Source organism: Jaculus jaculus, chromosome 5 (assembly GCF_020740685.1).
Source record: "Jaculus jaculus isolate mJacJac1 chromosome 5, mJacJac1.mat.Y.cur, whole genome shotgun sequence".
Classification (NCBI taxonomy): Eukaryota; Metazoa; Chordata; class Mammalia; order Rodentia; family Dipodidae; genus Jaculus; species Jaculus jaculus.
This window is the reverse complement of record NC_059106.1, coordinates 25,355,573-25,371,514: the sequence shown is the minus strand read 5'-3', so window position 1 is coordinate 25,371,514 and position 15,942 is coordinate 25,355,573. Positions and strand designations below refer to the sequence as shown.

Genomic DNA, 15,942 nt, shown 5'->3' with positions numbered 1-15,942 from the left:
TATGTGCCACCATGCTCAGACCTGTGTATGTGGTTGGCTAGAGGAAGTAGTGGTAACTTGGGTCTGTAGTTAGACACCTTTGTCTAAATCCTGGCTCTGTTTTGTACTTGTGTGTGGCTCTAGTACATTCTCCCTCTGAATCTGGGAACCTGCTTTTTCTTCTGCAGGTCAGCATGGCCTGTGCAGGTTTTGTGGAGGATAGATATATTAGCCTTTGGATAACCACTTCATGAACTGGAAACTGCTGTTTCAAATGTAAAGTGGGCGGTTTACTCATCTGTTTAGCAGTGCTGAGGATCAGATGCAGGGCCTCATACAGGCTAACAAGTGCTGTACCGCCAAGCCACAGCCCTGGCCTGAATGTCTATTTTATTATTTTGTTTTTTTGAGGTAGAGTCTCACTCTAGCCCTTGCTGACCTGGGATTCACTTTGGAGGCTCAGGGTGGCCTTTTACTCTCGGCAGTCCTCCTACCTCTGCCTCCCGGGTGCTGGGATTAAGCCATCACGCCTGGCCTAGCTTGACTTCTTTATTCAGTAACAGAAAACCTCCTCCTGCTCTTAGATGCCTAGCTTCTGGCACCTTCTGTCTTCACATTAAATACCCAGAACTTAATAGGTTTTCTTTTTTGTCAGCTGGGTGCAGCCCAACTCCCTGGGGAAATTTGGGATGGCTATGTCAGCTGTTATACTATCAAGTGACATATCCAGTGCTCTCCTTTTTTCTTATTCACTAAGTCTGAGAATTTTCCTGTTTAGAAACTTCTTAGAAAATCTTTCTAGCTGGCGATTATGTATTTTCCTGCTTAGATTTTTTAGTAGGTTTTGCTTCTAGAAAGGAACTGTTTATATTGTCCTAGGAACTAAGTTTTTCCTTTTTAAAAGGAGAGACCGGTAAGTTAGAAATCTGATTAAAGGCAAGAAATACACATACATACATGCATGCATGCATTGTATCAGTACTCAGTATAGAACTGTGGAATAAAATAAGAACTTTTAAGATGTAGATAACTGGGATAATTTTTCTGTAAGCCTGATCTAGATGCAGGCAAACTTTCAAGTAGGTAAGGGGAAGATATTTATAGAAGAACAGTAGAACACACATTATTTTCCAAGGACATATGAGCATTCTCTAAGATAGACCATATGTTATGTCATAAATTAGTCTCAGTAAATTTAAAAGTATGGAAGTCACACAAAGTATGTTTTTTTTTCTGACCACAGTGGAATGAAATTAATAATAGATAGTAGAAGATAATTTGAGAAATTTACAAATACATCAGAATTAATCTATGTTCTCCTAAGTCACCAGTGGGTTAGAGAAAATTATAAGGAATTAGAAGGTACTGTGAAGTAAATGAAAACTGCAGCATCTCCTGGTGGTGTATTCACAGTGTGAATACTTAATTCCATTGCCTTAATGTAGTCACTCATAACTATAAACTTCCCTCATTGTGCTTTCATTTTTATTTGATCCTAGGAAATTTTTTTCTCAATTTTTATTAACATTTTCCATGATTATAAGAAATATCCCATGTTAATATCCTCCCTCCCCCCACTTTTCCCCTTTGAAATTCCATTCACCATCATATCCCCTCCCCATCTCAAATCAGTCTTTCTTTTATTTTGATATCATGATCCTTTCCTCCTCTTATGATGGTCTTGTGTAGGTAGTGTCAAGCACTGGGAGGTCATGGATATCCAGACCATTTTATGTCTGGAGGGAGCACGTTGTAAGGAGTCCTAGCCTTCCTTTGGCTCTTACATTCTTTCCGCTACCTCTTCTGCATTAGACCCTGGAAGGTGTGATCAAGATGTTACTCAGTACTCCAGTCACTTCTTTCCAGCTCTGTGATACCTTCTGAGTCGTCCCAAGGTCACTGCCATCTGAAAAGAGAAGATTCTCTTCCCAAAGTGAGAGTAGCATTAATATAAGGGTATGTGATTCTAGGGAATTTTTAAATTCCCTTCCTAACTTCTTCAGTGATCCATGATACTACTGATCATTCCAAATTCTATTGTTCAATCTTCCTGGCTGGAGCCACTTATTTTATAACTAAAAAAGTTAAAAAAAAATTATTGTTACTATTTTCTTTTGAGGTAGTGTCTCACTCTAGCCCAGGCTGATCTGGAATCACTATGTCTCAGGCTGGCCTTGAACTCACAGTGATCCTCCTGCCTCTGCCTGCTGAGTACTGGAATTAAAGCCTTGCACCACCATACCCGGCTTTAAAATTATTTTTATTTACTTGAGAGGAGGGAGGGAGGGGGAGAGAGAGAGAGAGAAAAAGAGAAAGAGAATGGTTATACCAGGGCCTCCAGCACTGCAAACAAATTCCAGACATATGCACAACCTTGTGCATCTAGCTTATGTGGGTCCTGAGGAATTGAACCTGGGTCCTTTGGCTTTATAGGCAAGTACCTTAACTGCTAAGCCATCTCTCCAGCCCCCCCAAAATATTTTTTTATGAGAGAGAGAGAGAGAGAAAGAGGGAATGAAATGGTGTGCTAGGGCCTCCATGCATTGCAATCAAACTCCAGATGTGTATGCCACCTTGTGCACATGTGCGACCTTGTGCTCTTGCGTCACCTTGTGTGTCTGGCTTACATGGGACCTGGAGAGTTGAACATGGGTCCTTAGGCTTTGCAGGCAAATGCTTTAACCACTAAGCCATCTCTCCACCCTTGAAGACACTTGCTTTTGGAGTTCATCCTTCTTTACAGCCAACAGTATTTATTAAACCGAATGCTCTGACATTTCATGCATATATATTAATAATTATAAGGTTTACTTTTCATTTATTCATTTGTGTGTGTGTGTGCCTGTGCACAGTAGTGTCTCTTGCCGCTGCAAAGGAACCCAGATGCTTGTGCTCCTTTTTGCATCTGGCTTTATATGGGCACTAGGTAACTTAATTGAATATAGCAATTTAGCAAGCAAGCACCTTTAACTGCTGTTCTATTCCACTGTTCTATATGACTGCCCTTATATCCATACCCAGCTGTCTCAATTGCCACAGCTTTGTAGTAAGCTATGAAAGTCTTCCAAGTGTGTTCTTTTTAAGACTGCTTTGGTGCTTCAGGGCTGCCTGCATTTCTATGTGAATTTTATGATCAATTTGTCAATTTCTGAAAGTACATCTGAATAGGGATTGTGGAGAGCAGCGTAGGGAGCTCTCCCCTTATAGCATTACATGTCTTCAAATCCAGGAACACAGGATGACTTTTCATTTACTCTCATCTTTAATTTCTTCTAATAGCATTGCATCATTCACAATACAAGCATTACACTTCTCTTGCTCATTCCCAATTTTATTCTTCTTGCTGACCCCATTATTAAGAGAACTGTTTAGTTTCATTTCAGATCATTCTTTGTCAGTGTATAGAAATACAGTTCATCTATCTTGTCTGTGTGTATGTAGGTGAGGGGAGTGTTTATGTTTGTGCAGGTACAAGTGAATGTATCTGCACGTGCATGTGAAGACCAGAGGCCATCCTGTAGTAGTATGTACTGTCTACTTTTCTTGAGAGATGGTCTCTCACTGGCCTGGGGCTTGCCAATTAGGACAGACTGGATGACATGACTGTTTTTCTCCACCTCCCCAGTGTTAGGATATCAAGCACATGCCACCATGCCTTGCTATTTGACATGGGTTCTAAGGCTCAAACTCAAATCCTCATGCTTGCAATGGGAAGCACTTTACCAACACAACCCATAGTTGTTACTACATTCAGGTCTTTCAACTCTGACCAGAATAGTCCATCAAGCTGTACTTAGAGCACTGCAAGGCATCTCTTGAGACCGGGGTTTCAAATCCTTCCACATTCCTCTTGAAAATCAGCTCCAAAAGGCCACAGCCACACAGTCAGGTGTTTAGCAGCAATTCCACTCCTTGCTACCACTTTGCTGTTGCAGTCAGGTTCTCATTCGTGGTAGAAATCACCCAACCAAGAGCATTTTCTGGGGAAAAGAGGTTTATTTTGGTTTACAGGCTCGAGGGGAAGCTCCATGATGGCAGGGGAAAATGATGACATGAGCAGAGGGTGGACATCACCCCCTGGCCCTCGTAAGGTGGACAATGGGAACAGGAGAGTGTGCCAAACACTGGCATGGGGAAACTGGCTATAACACTCATAAGCCCTCCCTCGATAATACACTGCCTTCAGGGGGTGTTAATTCCCAAATTTCCATCAGCTGGGACCCTAGCATTCAGAACTACCATGGCCACCATGTCTAGCAAACAATTCTTGTGTGTGTGTATGCGTGTTGCATGCATGTGTATGTGCTGATGCAGTACCCTGTGTGGTCTGCAGGGGCCAGCAAAAAACATTTTGTGATCTCCATTACTCACCCACCTTTTTTACTTGTGATAGAGTCTCTTGTTCATTAGTTCCAATAATTGTCTAGTCTCTAATCCCTGTGCGTGAGTGCCATGCCCAACTCTTTATGTGGGTTCTGGAGATTTGAATTCAGATGGTCTTAGGCTTTCATGTTTGCATAGGAAGCACCCTTAACCACTGAGCCATCTCTAGCTCCCCCTTTATGAGGAAGGGTCTCACTGTAGCACAGGCTGGCCTCAAACTCATAGTGATCCTCTTACTTTAGCCTCCTGAGTTAAAGGTGTGAGTCTTGAATTTAACTGGGATTAAAAGTGTGAGGCACCATATCTGGCCTTAAAAATAATTTTTAGGCTGGGGAGATAGCTCAGTGATTAAAGGCACTTGCTTACAAAGTCTGTCAGACAGGTTTTGATTTCCAGTGCCCATGTAAAAGTAGATACACATAGTGGCCCATGTATCTGGAGTTCGTTTGCAATGGCTGGAGGCCCTGGCGTGTCCATGTGCTCACTCTCTCAAATAAATAAATAAAAATAAATTTTATAAAGTAATTTTTTTAAAAAATATTTTCAAGTTGGTTGTAGTGGTACACACCAGCGCTTGAGCGCTCAGGAGGCAGAGGTAGGAGGAATGCAGTGAGTTTGAGGCCACCCTGAGACTCCATAGCGAATTCCAGGTCAGCTTGGGCAGAGTAAGACCCTATCTCGAAAAACCAAAAAAAAATTTTTTTTCATTTATTTAATTGCAGAGGAAGAGGGAACAGGGAAGGAGACTGGTTTTTTTTTCACTGTAAAGTATTACATGATTAATTCCAGCTTTAAAAAATATTGGTTAAATTTTTTTAGTCAACAGATGAAAATTCTATATATTTATGAAGTACCTACCGTGTGCTATTTTGATATATATGATACAATGTTCAAATCCGGATAAGTACATCTATCTCCCCATACATAATCTTTGTGGTGACAGTATTCATTCCAGGGATGGGCCAGGGCCTGAGCGCCTGCCTGGTGCTCTTCTGCTGAGCTAACCCTAGTCATCTTCTGTTTGCTATTAAGACTGGGCAGTATATTGTTTGCTCAGTCTTGCAGCTTCATGTCAGAATGGTGATTTGTAGATTTTGAGACACATTAGAGGCTAGTATACAGAGCATTACTTAAGTAAGTATTCTTTCTTTAGTAAGTAGAGGTAGGTAAAGAAACTTGAGTCTGTGCAGCTAGAGAGGTGGCAGGAAGATGTGATACTCTCACCATTGGTTTCACCAGAAGTGGGGAATTTTACAAGAAAGGGTAGTGAGTCATGAATATGAGAGATGAGGTTAGGTAAGTGTGAAAAAGTATTCCTTGGATTTGCCAACACAGCATCTGATGAGGAGGCTGACAAGAGCAGTGCAGGGAGGGAGGCCAGATTGGCGTGGCCAGAAGAGTGCAGAAAGAGCTTCAGAGAACAAAGCTGGTGGTACAGACGACCACCGAGGAAAGAACCTTTCCCGTTATGGTGTCATCAAAGAAAGGCAAGGGATGACCCTCTGAAGCTGGGTGTTTAGGGGACACTCTTCAGTTGTTGGCAGCTTGCCTGAGCTGCTGGTGACAGTGAAAGTGGGCCTGCGGCTGTTCATGTTCTCATGGCATGAGGTGCCCATCCTAAGAATTCCCCGTTGAATGAAGTATTGCTGAGCTTCCTAAGATAGCATTTTGTCTTCCTTCCTCTGACACCTCCGGCTTAGGAGGGTGCAATTCTTCCTTGTTTTAGGCAGCAGCCTCCTTGAGGGTTTTGTTTTTCAAGGTAGGGTCTCACTCTGGCCCAGGCTGACCTAGAATTTACTCTGTAATTTCAGGGTGGCCTCGAATTCGTGGCGATCCTCCTAATCAATTAATAAGGTGAAGCGTGATTGAGGAAGACATCTGGCATTGGTCTTTGAGTCCCCCACACATGTGTGCATGCATATCTACATGTACCAATCCCCCACATACATGCAAACACACTATATGCACATACATACACGCATGCAGCTTCCAAAGCATTTGCCTATACTTTGACTTATTTCTTTTACTTGTTTTGATTTTTATTAGAGAGAGAAAGAGGCAGATAGAGAGAATGGGTGCACCAAGGCCTCCAGCCATTGCAAACAAACTCCAGATGAATGCTTAGGTGAGTACTAGGGAATTAAACCTGAGTTCTTAGGCTTTGCAGGCAGGCACCTTGATTGCTGAGCCATCTCTCCAGCCCTGACTAGCTTTTTAATTCATGGCCCATATGCTGTAACTATTTAATGTTTTCATGTTGAACAACCAGTAAGTGCCCATGCTTTGACTTTTCAAAGAAGCAGTAGTGTAGTGGAAACACAATCTTTGGGACAGGCAGTAAAGTACTGCCTGACAGTTACTAGCTTGTTTCAGGGAGGAGTTGGGTTATTTTTTCAGGGTAGGGTCTTACTCTAGCCCAGGCTGACCTGGAACTTGCTGTATAGTCTCAGGCTGATCTCAAACTCACAGAATATTTCTACCTCTGCCTCCTGAGGGCTGGGATTAAAGGTGTGAACCACCATGCCTGGCTTTAGTTGCTGGATTTCCCCCCCTCCCCCAGGTAGGGTGTCACTCCAAGGTGACCTGAAACTCACTATGTAGTCTCAAGGTGGCCTCGAATTCATGGCGATCCTCCTACCTCTGCCTCTCCAGTGCTGGGATTAAAGGGCGTGTGCCACCATGCCCAGCTTCAGTTACTAGATTTTAAATCTTAGATAGGTTTTATTTTTTCTGACCAACCTATCTGAGCTTCAAGAATGAGAATAACCCTACCTGTCTCCCAGGCATCTCAGTGCACTCGTCTTACCATACCTTTCCCCTGTATTTCTACCTCCTTCATTTTCTTATGTTTTTCCCTCATATGTATATATGACAGAAAAGATTATATATGGGGAATGGAGAGATGGCTTAGTGGTTAAGGCACATGCCTGCGAAGCCCAAGGACCTATGTTTGATTCTCCAGGAGCCACGTAAGATGCACGTGGTGGCACATGCATCTGGAGTTCGTTTGCAGTGGCTAGAAGCCCTGGCTTGCCCCTTCTCTCTCTCTCTCCCTTTCTGTCTCTAATAATAAAAAAATAAAATCTAAAAAAAATTACATATGATAAAGGAAAATAATAATAGGAAAAATATAGCTAGGAGGCATGAAATCCTATCCACAGTTTGTAGCAAAGCTCCGTTGAAGCTTGTTTGTGTCATTTTGATGTTGTTATTCCAGGCCTTCTTAATCCAACCTCCCTTAAGTTCCACAATATTCACTTGGACCTTACATTTGGGAGGTGTTTTATTCTACCTGTGACATCTCTTAATTGTGCTTTCTACTTTTGTATTGAATTTTTATGTCCACAGATTTTTTTTTTTTTTTTTGTCCAAGTAGTTGGAAGCTCTTTCACCTCAAGACATCAGCTGGACTCATTTATACTGAGGAATGATATTTGATGAGGAGATTAAGTAAAAATAACCGGAGTTGGGAATTGCAGCATGTGTCAGTAATTCCATCACTTGAATGGGGAAGTAGGAGGATCAGTTCAACATCATCCTCAGCTACTTAGCAAGCGTGAGACCTGCCTGGGTTATATGCAGGAGACCCTGCCCCCCCACCAAAAAATGACATAGACTAGTGATGAATAAACAGGGATGCGTATGTATTTACCCTATCCACTTATTCACTCTACAAATAGCCATTTTGCTAATATGTGTATATATTTGTGCGGGTGTGTGTGTGTATGTGTGCACACTAGATTGAGAAATAAGCCATAACGTTTCCTAGCTGCCCCAATGAATGGCTAGGCTGTGTTTCCTCACAGAGACTCTTGCTGCTCCTACGGAGCTAACGGGGCTACTTTCTCACAATCATGGCTAGCTTTATGATATGTTGTGACAGGTAGGATGGGATAGAAGTAACGTGCACATTCTGCTGAGCCATCTTTCCAGCCCCCATGTGCGTTTCTGAATCTGCAGCCACAAGAAGTGCAACCACTTCTTCCCCGGACACCTTGGCACATTCTAGCTATTGTGTCATTACTGAGCTGTTTGCTGAGTGGTCCAAATTCATGAGTGAGAGAGATCTATTCCAGTTTAACATCAGCATCGTACCATCATTCTTCAGCCTACAAGTTTCAAATGAGTATCTTTTAGATTTTACTGTGAAATAAAAACAGGCATTTCTGTAGAAGATGAATCCTGGCAATCATTAACTTCATAGCAGGCTGACATTACAGGCTCACATTTCAGATACAGTGGCAAGCCTATCCATACTGGTGTTAGAATGTGATCTAGGATTATGCTTAATCAAGAGCAAAGTGCTAGCCAGGTGTGGTGGTGCACACCTTTAATCCCAGAGTTAGGAGGATTGCTGTGAGGCCACCCTCAGACTACATAGTGAATTCCAGGTTAAAAAAACAAAACAAAACAGAGTGTTGGTCTGGTTGGTAGAGCACAGTCAGTGGAGTGCTTGTAGAGTACTTGCCTAATGTGCATGGAGTTCTGGGTTTGATTTCCAGCACTGAACAAACTAGGCATGGCAGTACATGACTGTAATCTAAGTATTTAGGACGTGGAAGCAGGACAATCAAGTCATCCTTATATGGCAAGTTCAAAGATATATTAGACCTTTTAAAATATTTTATTTATTTATTTGAGCGAGCGAGAGAGAAGAGGCAGAGAGAGAGAGAGAAAGAGAAAGAGAGAGGGAGGGAGGAGGGAGGGAGGGAGGATATGCTTAGGTCTCCAGCCACTGTAAATGATTTCCAGACACATGCACCACTGTGCATCTGGCTTTATGTGGGTACTGGGGAATCAAAGCCAGGTCTTCAGGCTTTGCAGGCAAGTGCCTGCTTAGCCATCTCTCCAGCCCCCATATTAGTTTTTGCCTGTTTTTTTTGAAACATTAAAATTTTTTTTTTAAACTTTATTTTTATTTATTTATTTGGCGGGGGGGGGGGAGAGAAAGAGGCAGAGAGAGGGAGAAAGAATGGGCATGCCAGGGCCTCCAGCCACTGCAGATGAACTTCAGACGCATGTGCCCCCTTGTGCATCTGGCTAACATGGTCTTGGGGAATAGAACCAAGGTCCTTTGGCTTTGCAGGCAAGCGCCTTAACCACTAAGCCATCTCTCCAGCCCTTTTGAAACATTTTTATTGACATTATTCAGACATGTACCTAATGTATGTTGATCATAATTCTCTTCCTTTGTCCCTCTTCTTCCATTCCTTTTCCACTGAGACTCTTCTTTCCAACTAATCTTTTTTCCTTTTTGTTCTCCATCATCCATGACAAAATGATGTGGATGGATCTAATATTGTGCAGGTCCTGTGCAGCTGCTTTCATTGCCTGCATTTTTGTGATTTAATTGTGGAAACTCTTTATTTGTAGAAAACTCTTCCTGAGGGAGATGGAGGGAACATATGTAGTACTTATTTGCTGGTGTAGCCAAAGATATTTCTAAAGGCTTCATAGGAGGGAAGCTGAGGATGGGAGGAGGGTTGTCTTCTTGTACCTTGCAAATGCTCTTAATATTCCCTGAACGCTTTTGAAAGTAGAGGAGGAGAAAATACTCAATCATACAAAAAGGTGACAGTAAACCAGTTCATTAAGAAGTAGTGTAAGAGAGGCTGCCAGTTACTTTCTTTTTCTTCTTAGCTTTAAAAATAAGAAAAAGGAAACAAGGAGGCACAGTCTGTTTAATAGTCAAGACTGCCTGTCTCTCAGTCTGTGGGTTTTATACATATGAGTTCGTGACCTTTTGAGGGTTCTGAGCCTTTGTTGTATAATTCCCTTTAAGATGCATACTCTTGTTAAAACTCTTGCACAACTACAATTAAAGAGGAGATACCTTTCCCCCTTTGAAGTTCTGGGGATCAAACCCAACTGCTTGTGCACATTACACAAGCACTCAATTGCTGACTTATAAACCTGAAAGGGAGGAGGTCTTTATAATATGTATTTAAAAAAACATAGTGGAGGGCTGGAGGGATAGCTTAGTGGTTTAGGTGTTTTCCTACAAAGCCAAAGGACCCAGGTTCAGTTCCCCAGGACCCACATTATCCAGATGCACAAGGGGGCGCACACATCTGGATTTTGTCTGCAGTGGCTGGAGGCCCTGGCACATCCAATTTCTCTCCCTCTTTCTCTGTCAAATAAATAAACAAATAAAAATAAAAGATTAGGGCTGGAGAGATGGCTTAGCGGTTAGGCGTTTGCCTGTGATGCCCAAGAACCCCGGTTTGAGGCTTGATTCCCCAGGACTCACGTTAGCCAGATGCACAATGAGGTGCACATGTCTGGAGTTTGTTTGCAGTGGCTGAAAGCTCTGGCGTACCCATTCTCTCTCTCTGTCTCTCTCTTCCTCCTTCTCTCTGTCTGTTGCTCTCAAATAAATAAAAATAAGCCAAAACATTTAAAAAATATTTTAAAAAATCGTAGTGGAAAGACTTGAAGGGATGGGGTCTTTCCTAGTGTTTAGTGAGTGGATGGAGACTTTCCTGTCTTGATTGTTGCTTTCTCACTAAGATAAAGTCTGACCTTTCCCAGAGTGAGAACATAGCCAGGCCAGATTTCTAATTGGGATTTGAAGGTGGGGGAAGGAAACTTACTGGGAAACTACTTATTTAACCTTAATTTCTTTCTTCCTCTCCATCCCGTCTCTGTTGCGTGTGTGTGTATGTGTGTGTGTGTGTGTGTGTGTTCATGTGTGTGAATGTGGGTGGATTCATGACATTGTATGTATGAAGGTTGGAGGACAACCTTGGGTGTCAGTCTGTGCCTTCTACCTCATTTGAGCCAGGTTGTCATTGTTCACAGTTCCTTTGACAAGCTGGCTGGCCCATGAGCTTCTGGCAGATTTCCTGTGTCTCCTTCTTGCCATAGGCCTACTGGGATTATAGATGCCTGATAACTATTGCAGATTTGCATACTAATGACTCTTTTGTTTTGTGACCATGGAAAAACTAGACACTTTTTTTTTTTGATAAGAAAAATATGGTTCTATAACTTGGGGAAGCACCATCCTTTTTATGTAGGAACTCAAGGTAGTCTGGGGTTAGAAAAGGAGAGACTGGTCCTGGAAGAGTTAATTTATACAGAAAGTTAAGACTACTTGGTTTCTGGGTAGATCTGTTGCTGGGCATGGTGGCACATGCCTGCAGTCCCAGTATTCAGGAGGTTGAGGCAGGAAAATTGCTGCAACTTCAAGGCCAGCCTTGGCGTACAATAGATGGCACAATAGTTAAGGCATTTGCCTGTAAAGACAAAGGACCCAGGCTTGATTCCCCAGTACCCACACAAGGTGGCACATGCATCTGGAGTTCATTTTCAGTGGCTGGAGGCCCTGGCGTGCCTATTCTCACCTCTTTCTCTTTTTTAAAATAATAATTATTTATTTATTTATTTATATGAGACAAGGGGGGGTGAGAAAGAGAGAGAGAAGGAGAGAGAGAGAATAGGCATGTCAAGGCCTCCAGCTGCTACAAACAAAACTCCAGATGCATGCACCATCTTGTGCATCAGGCTTACATGGTTCCTGAGGAATCGAACCTAGGTCCTTTGGCTTTGCAGGCAAGTGCCTTAACCACTAAGGCCATCTCTCCAGTTCCCCAAACTCTCTCTGTATCTGTCTCTTTCTCGTTCCAATACATACATACATACATACATACATACATACGTACATACGTACGTACATACATACCATACATACGTACATACATACGTACATACATATGTACATACATACAGTGATTTACTGGCCAACCTGTGTCACAGAGTAAAACTGTGTCTCAAAAAAATCTGATGGAGATCTGGAGAGATGGTTTAGTGGTTAAGGTTCTTACTGAGAAGCCTAAGGACCTAGGTTTGACTCCCCAGAACTCCTATAAGCCAAATGCACAAGATGATACATGCACACAAGGTGGCACACGTATCTGGAGTTTGATTGCAGTGGCTAGAGACTCTGGCATGTCAATTCTCTCATAAAAAAATACAAAAGAAATCTGATAGAACCACAGAAAATTGTTAGGACAGACACTTCTATTTAATGTATCAGGGTGGTGTTACATCTTGAAGATAATGCTTCTTATTTTTGAATGGAAGGAATTGGTTAACAGTAGGAGATAAAAAACTGAAGAAGTGAATGTATAGATGTTCTTCCAGCCACAGTTAACTAGTAACCTTTTAAATTTGCCTAGTTAAAACTATTTTAGGAGACTAAGAGCTGGCTCATTGACAGAGGGCTTGCCTTGCATGCACAAGACCCTGGACTCGATCCTCAGCAGTGCAAAAACAACTTAATTACGGTATTTTTTTTCCCACATCATGTGTTTTGCACTCCCTAAACATGATGATGATGATTATTATTATTATTATTATTTGGTTTTTCGAGGTAGGGTCTCTTTCTAGCCCAGGCTGACCTGGAATTCACTATGTAGTCTGAAGGTGACCTTGAACTCATGGGGATCCTCCTACCTATGCCTCCTGGGTTCTGGGATTAAAGGCATGCACCACCATGCCTGGCCCTAAACATGATTTTGAGAACTGATTTTGTAACAAAATACCAGCCCCAAATGGTGCTTTTGTCAGCCACCAATGAGAAGGAGAACCGGTCTCCTTTTCCTCCCTTTGTCTCTCCTTTCTTTGTTGGGGGGAGGAGTTGGCAGGGATTTCTAGGCACTTTATTGTACAGCTATTGAGCAGGAAGTGTGATGTAAGTGCTGCCCTTGACTTTGGTGAATGTGGCCAAGCTGACTACTCTGGTCTGTAGTGTTCTACAAGCCTGTCCTATTTTCAGTACATGGGCTTCTGGAAGGCTAATAAGGCAATAAGCTTCAGTACCTATGATGATTTGCAGAGTGATGTTAAGTTTTTGGTGGGAAGCAATATTAAAACTACAAATAATATACTAGCCAGAGAAGAAATTGCTTTCCTGTCTGGTGCATTTACAAGCTAGGAAATTGTGAAAAATAGCAGTGTACCAACTGTGTGGCTCTTTGGGCTTCGGCATTCTGCTAGTAAAACCTAATAATTATGTTTTTTTGATATGTTTGCCAAGTGTTCATGCTTCACACCACATGTGATTAAAAGAGATTGTGCAGCGTGAATTTCTTTGTCTTTGATGTAGCGTTTCATGACATTTGAGTGCTGTGCACTGTGCTCATATGCTGTTTTCTTACTTTGCAGAATGGACTGCTGAACTATGAAGTATTTCAGACCCAGTAGTAGAACATCACCCTGCCGCTCACTCCTTTATCTCCTACTAGTTATTTAAATTGGACTTTTAATATCCTCCCAGCTGCTCTTCAGACACACATGGTGCATTGTTGCCATTCCCTGGATTGCATCTTTGAAACACACGCTCTTACCAACCTTCAGCGAACAAAGAGGCAACCTCCCGGTACGGCTACCGGGAGGGAGGGAGTCATCCTGACCGCCTGCTAGCTCCTGCTGGATCTGGATTTGAATTCCAACATGGAGCCTCGCATGGAGTCCTGCCTGGCCCAGGTGCTGCAAAAGGACGTGGGCAAACGATTACAGGTTGGCCAAGAACTCATAGATTATTTCTCAGACAAACAGAAGTCTGCGGACCTTGAGCATGACCAGACCATGTTAGATAAACTTGTAGATGGACTCGCTACCTCTTGGGTGAACTCTAGCAATTACAAGGTAAGCTGTGCTGTAGGAGGCACTCCTGAAGCTGGCTGTCTTTCTTGGGCAATCAGAATTGGTTCTTAAAAAAATCCTTCACTTCCCTTAAGACACTTGTATAGGTTGTGGCTTTTAGACACATTATTGTGGAGCAGGTAAAGGTGTTTGTGTTTGGTTGTTGTTGGAGATGAAAAATCTTAGCCTTAAGCCTTTTGAGAGAAAATGCCGATAAAGAGATAAGGAGAAGCTTTTATGTTAGGAAGTTTAAAAGCATTGGCAGTCCTGAAGTGAAAGTGTATATTGTGCCTGGCAGTGAAAGGTCAGGAGACCTTGGTGACTGGTTCTTCATGAATAACAAGGGTCTGCAGGGATCTCCTCTCAGGGATCAAAATAGATCACTGTCTCGTGGGTACCTGGGACTCTTGTCAAGGAATCTCTTTTTACCTATGTGTAATGGTGTGGAGGACACCCCTCAGGTTTAAATATTAAGGCTCCTTATTTGCTCTTGGTGGGGAGTGCAGGTTTGAAGGTATGTGTAGAGGTAGGTGGTGGTCTCTTGCCCAAAAGAGCTGTGAACATTGACCATTTAACCATTCAGAGGCTTGATGTGCTGGAGAGGTATCTCCCTCTGTCCCTTTTCATTTTGTCAAGAGGGTGGCCTCTTTGGATGAAGGTTGGGAGGGGGAAGTAACATTACTGCTAGTTTGTTCCATAGACATTGTAAAAGGGGCTCATGGAACCCCGAGTCTTTTATGCTTTTGTTCATAAACTCAGGCTTCGAGACTAGTTCGGACTTAGGAACTGGTGCTTACAGGGTCTTTTCTTTGGCTCTGCTTTCTAAGTTCATATAAACTCCCATCTCATCTAAGAGCAGTGGGGATTTATGCATTTTATAGATGTCACCTAGCACTTTAATGTTTCATTTACAACCGACTATAAAATGTACCCTACCTGTCTTTGAAGTTGAGCTGAAATTCCATTTCAGTCATCTGCTTATTCATCTGGCAGAGGTAACAAGTGCTTCTTGTATGTGCCACAGTGCTGGACAGTGCTCGGTGGTACTGGAGAGTGGGAGTGTTCCAGATGAGAGGTCATAGACAGGCCAGTTGTGTTTTTGAAGGCTGTGAAGTTACCTTGTCTAAGTTTGAATTGTGGCACACTACTTTTTCTGTGTGTGTACAAAGAAGCTTTTGGTAAAGAAATCAAAAACAAATAAAATGGACTGAAAATTCCTATAAGGAAATGTAGTGTCTCAAAAAAGCCTCATAGAGTTGAGATGATACCTAGGGAGGAAGTACCTTCTTCTGTCCTACTTGCAAAAAGCCCTTCACAGATATGCCCAGCAGACATTTTGCACAATCTCCCCAAGCCCGCAGCACCACTGGAAAGTGGAATGAGTATCCATGATTGCCGTCAACCATCGTGCTTAGTCTCCTGATCCCAAGAAGGAAGCCAGCCATGCTTCCTGAGGGAAAAACGGATGTGAAGGAGGAATGGTACTTGTCCAGCGTCAGTGTCTGCTGGGAAAGAGGGGCTTGGGGATGGACTGGTGTGAACGATGTTAATTAGCTATCTCTAGAGTCTACTTTATTGCATGATCTTTTGTAACTTTCCAAACCTCAGTTTCCCCACTTTGAATGTCAGAATAATTTATTTGCTATGAGCACTAAGTGCAAGGGAGGGTACAAGTTATTACTTGCCTGCTGCTTACTAAGGTCTGAGATATTGGTGGTGGGTGTTACCACATAGGGCTCCTCTCCAAGGAGCTCATAGCCAGTGATGATGACAGTGCAGGCTCTGTGGAAGGTGAAAGTAGGCAGCAGCACTGCCTAGAGGAGGATCTAGTGATCTGAAGATGGCTTCTTTTCCAGAATAGCATTTGTAGGGTCAGTAAAGAATAAAGATCAAGACCTGACCTTTCTCCACAGCCTCTGACCCTTCCGTTCT

At 42.6% G+C, this 15,942-nt stretch overlaps 1 protein-coding gene across 44 annotated transcripts in view; it reads left to right on the top strand.

The window, feature by feature from the left end:
• The window catches only part of Clasp1 (cytoplasmic linker associated protein 1), a 263,726-nt gene that overhangs the window by 18,512 nt on the left and 229,272 nt on the right, over window positions 1-15,942 (top strand). For all 44 annotated transcript variants that reach the window (XM_045150081.1, XM_045150066.1, XM_045150080.1 and 41 more), the window contains exon 2: window positions 13,531-14,013. In XM_045150081.1, coding sequence (XP_045006016.1) covers window positions 13,819-14,013 — 195 coding nt within the window. In that variant the 5' untranslated portion in view covers window positions 13,531-13,818. The remainder of the gene's footprint in view (window positions 1-13,530; window positions 14,014-15,942) is intronic.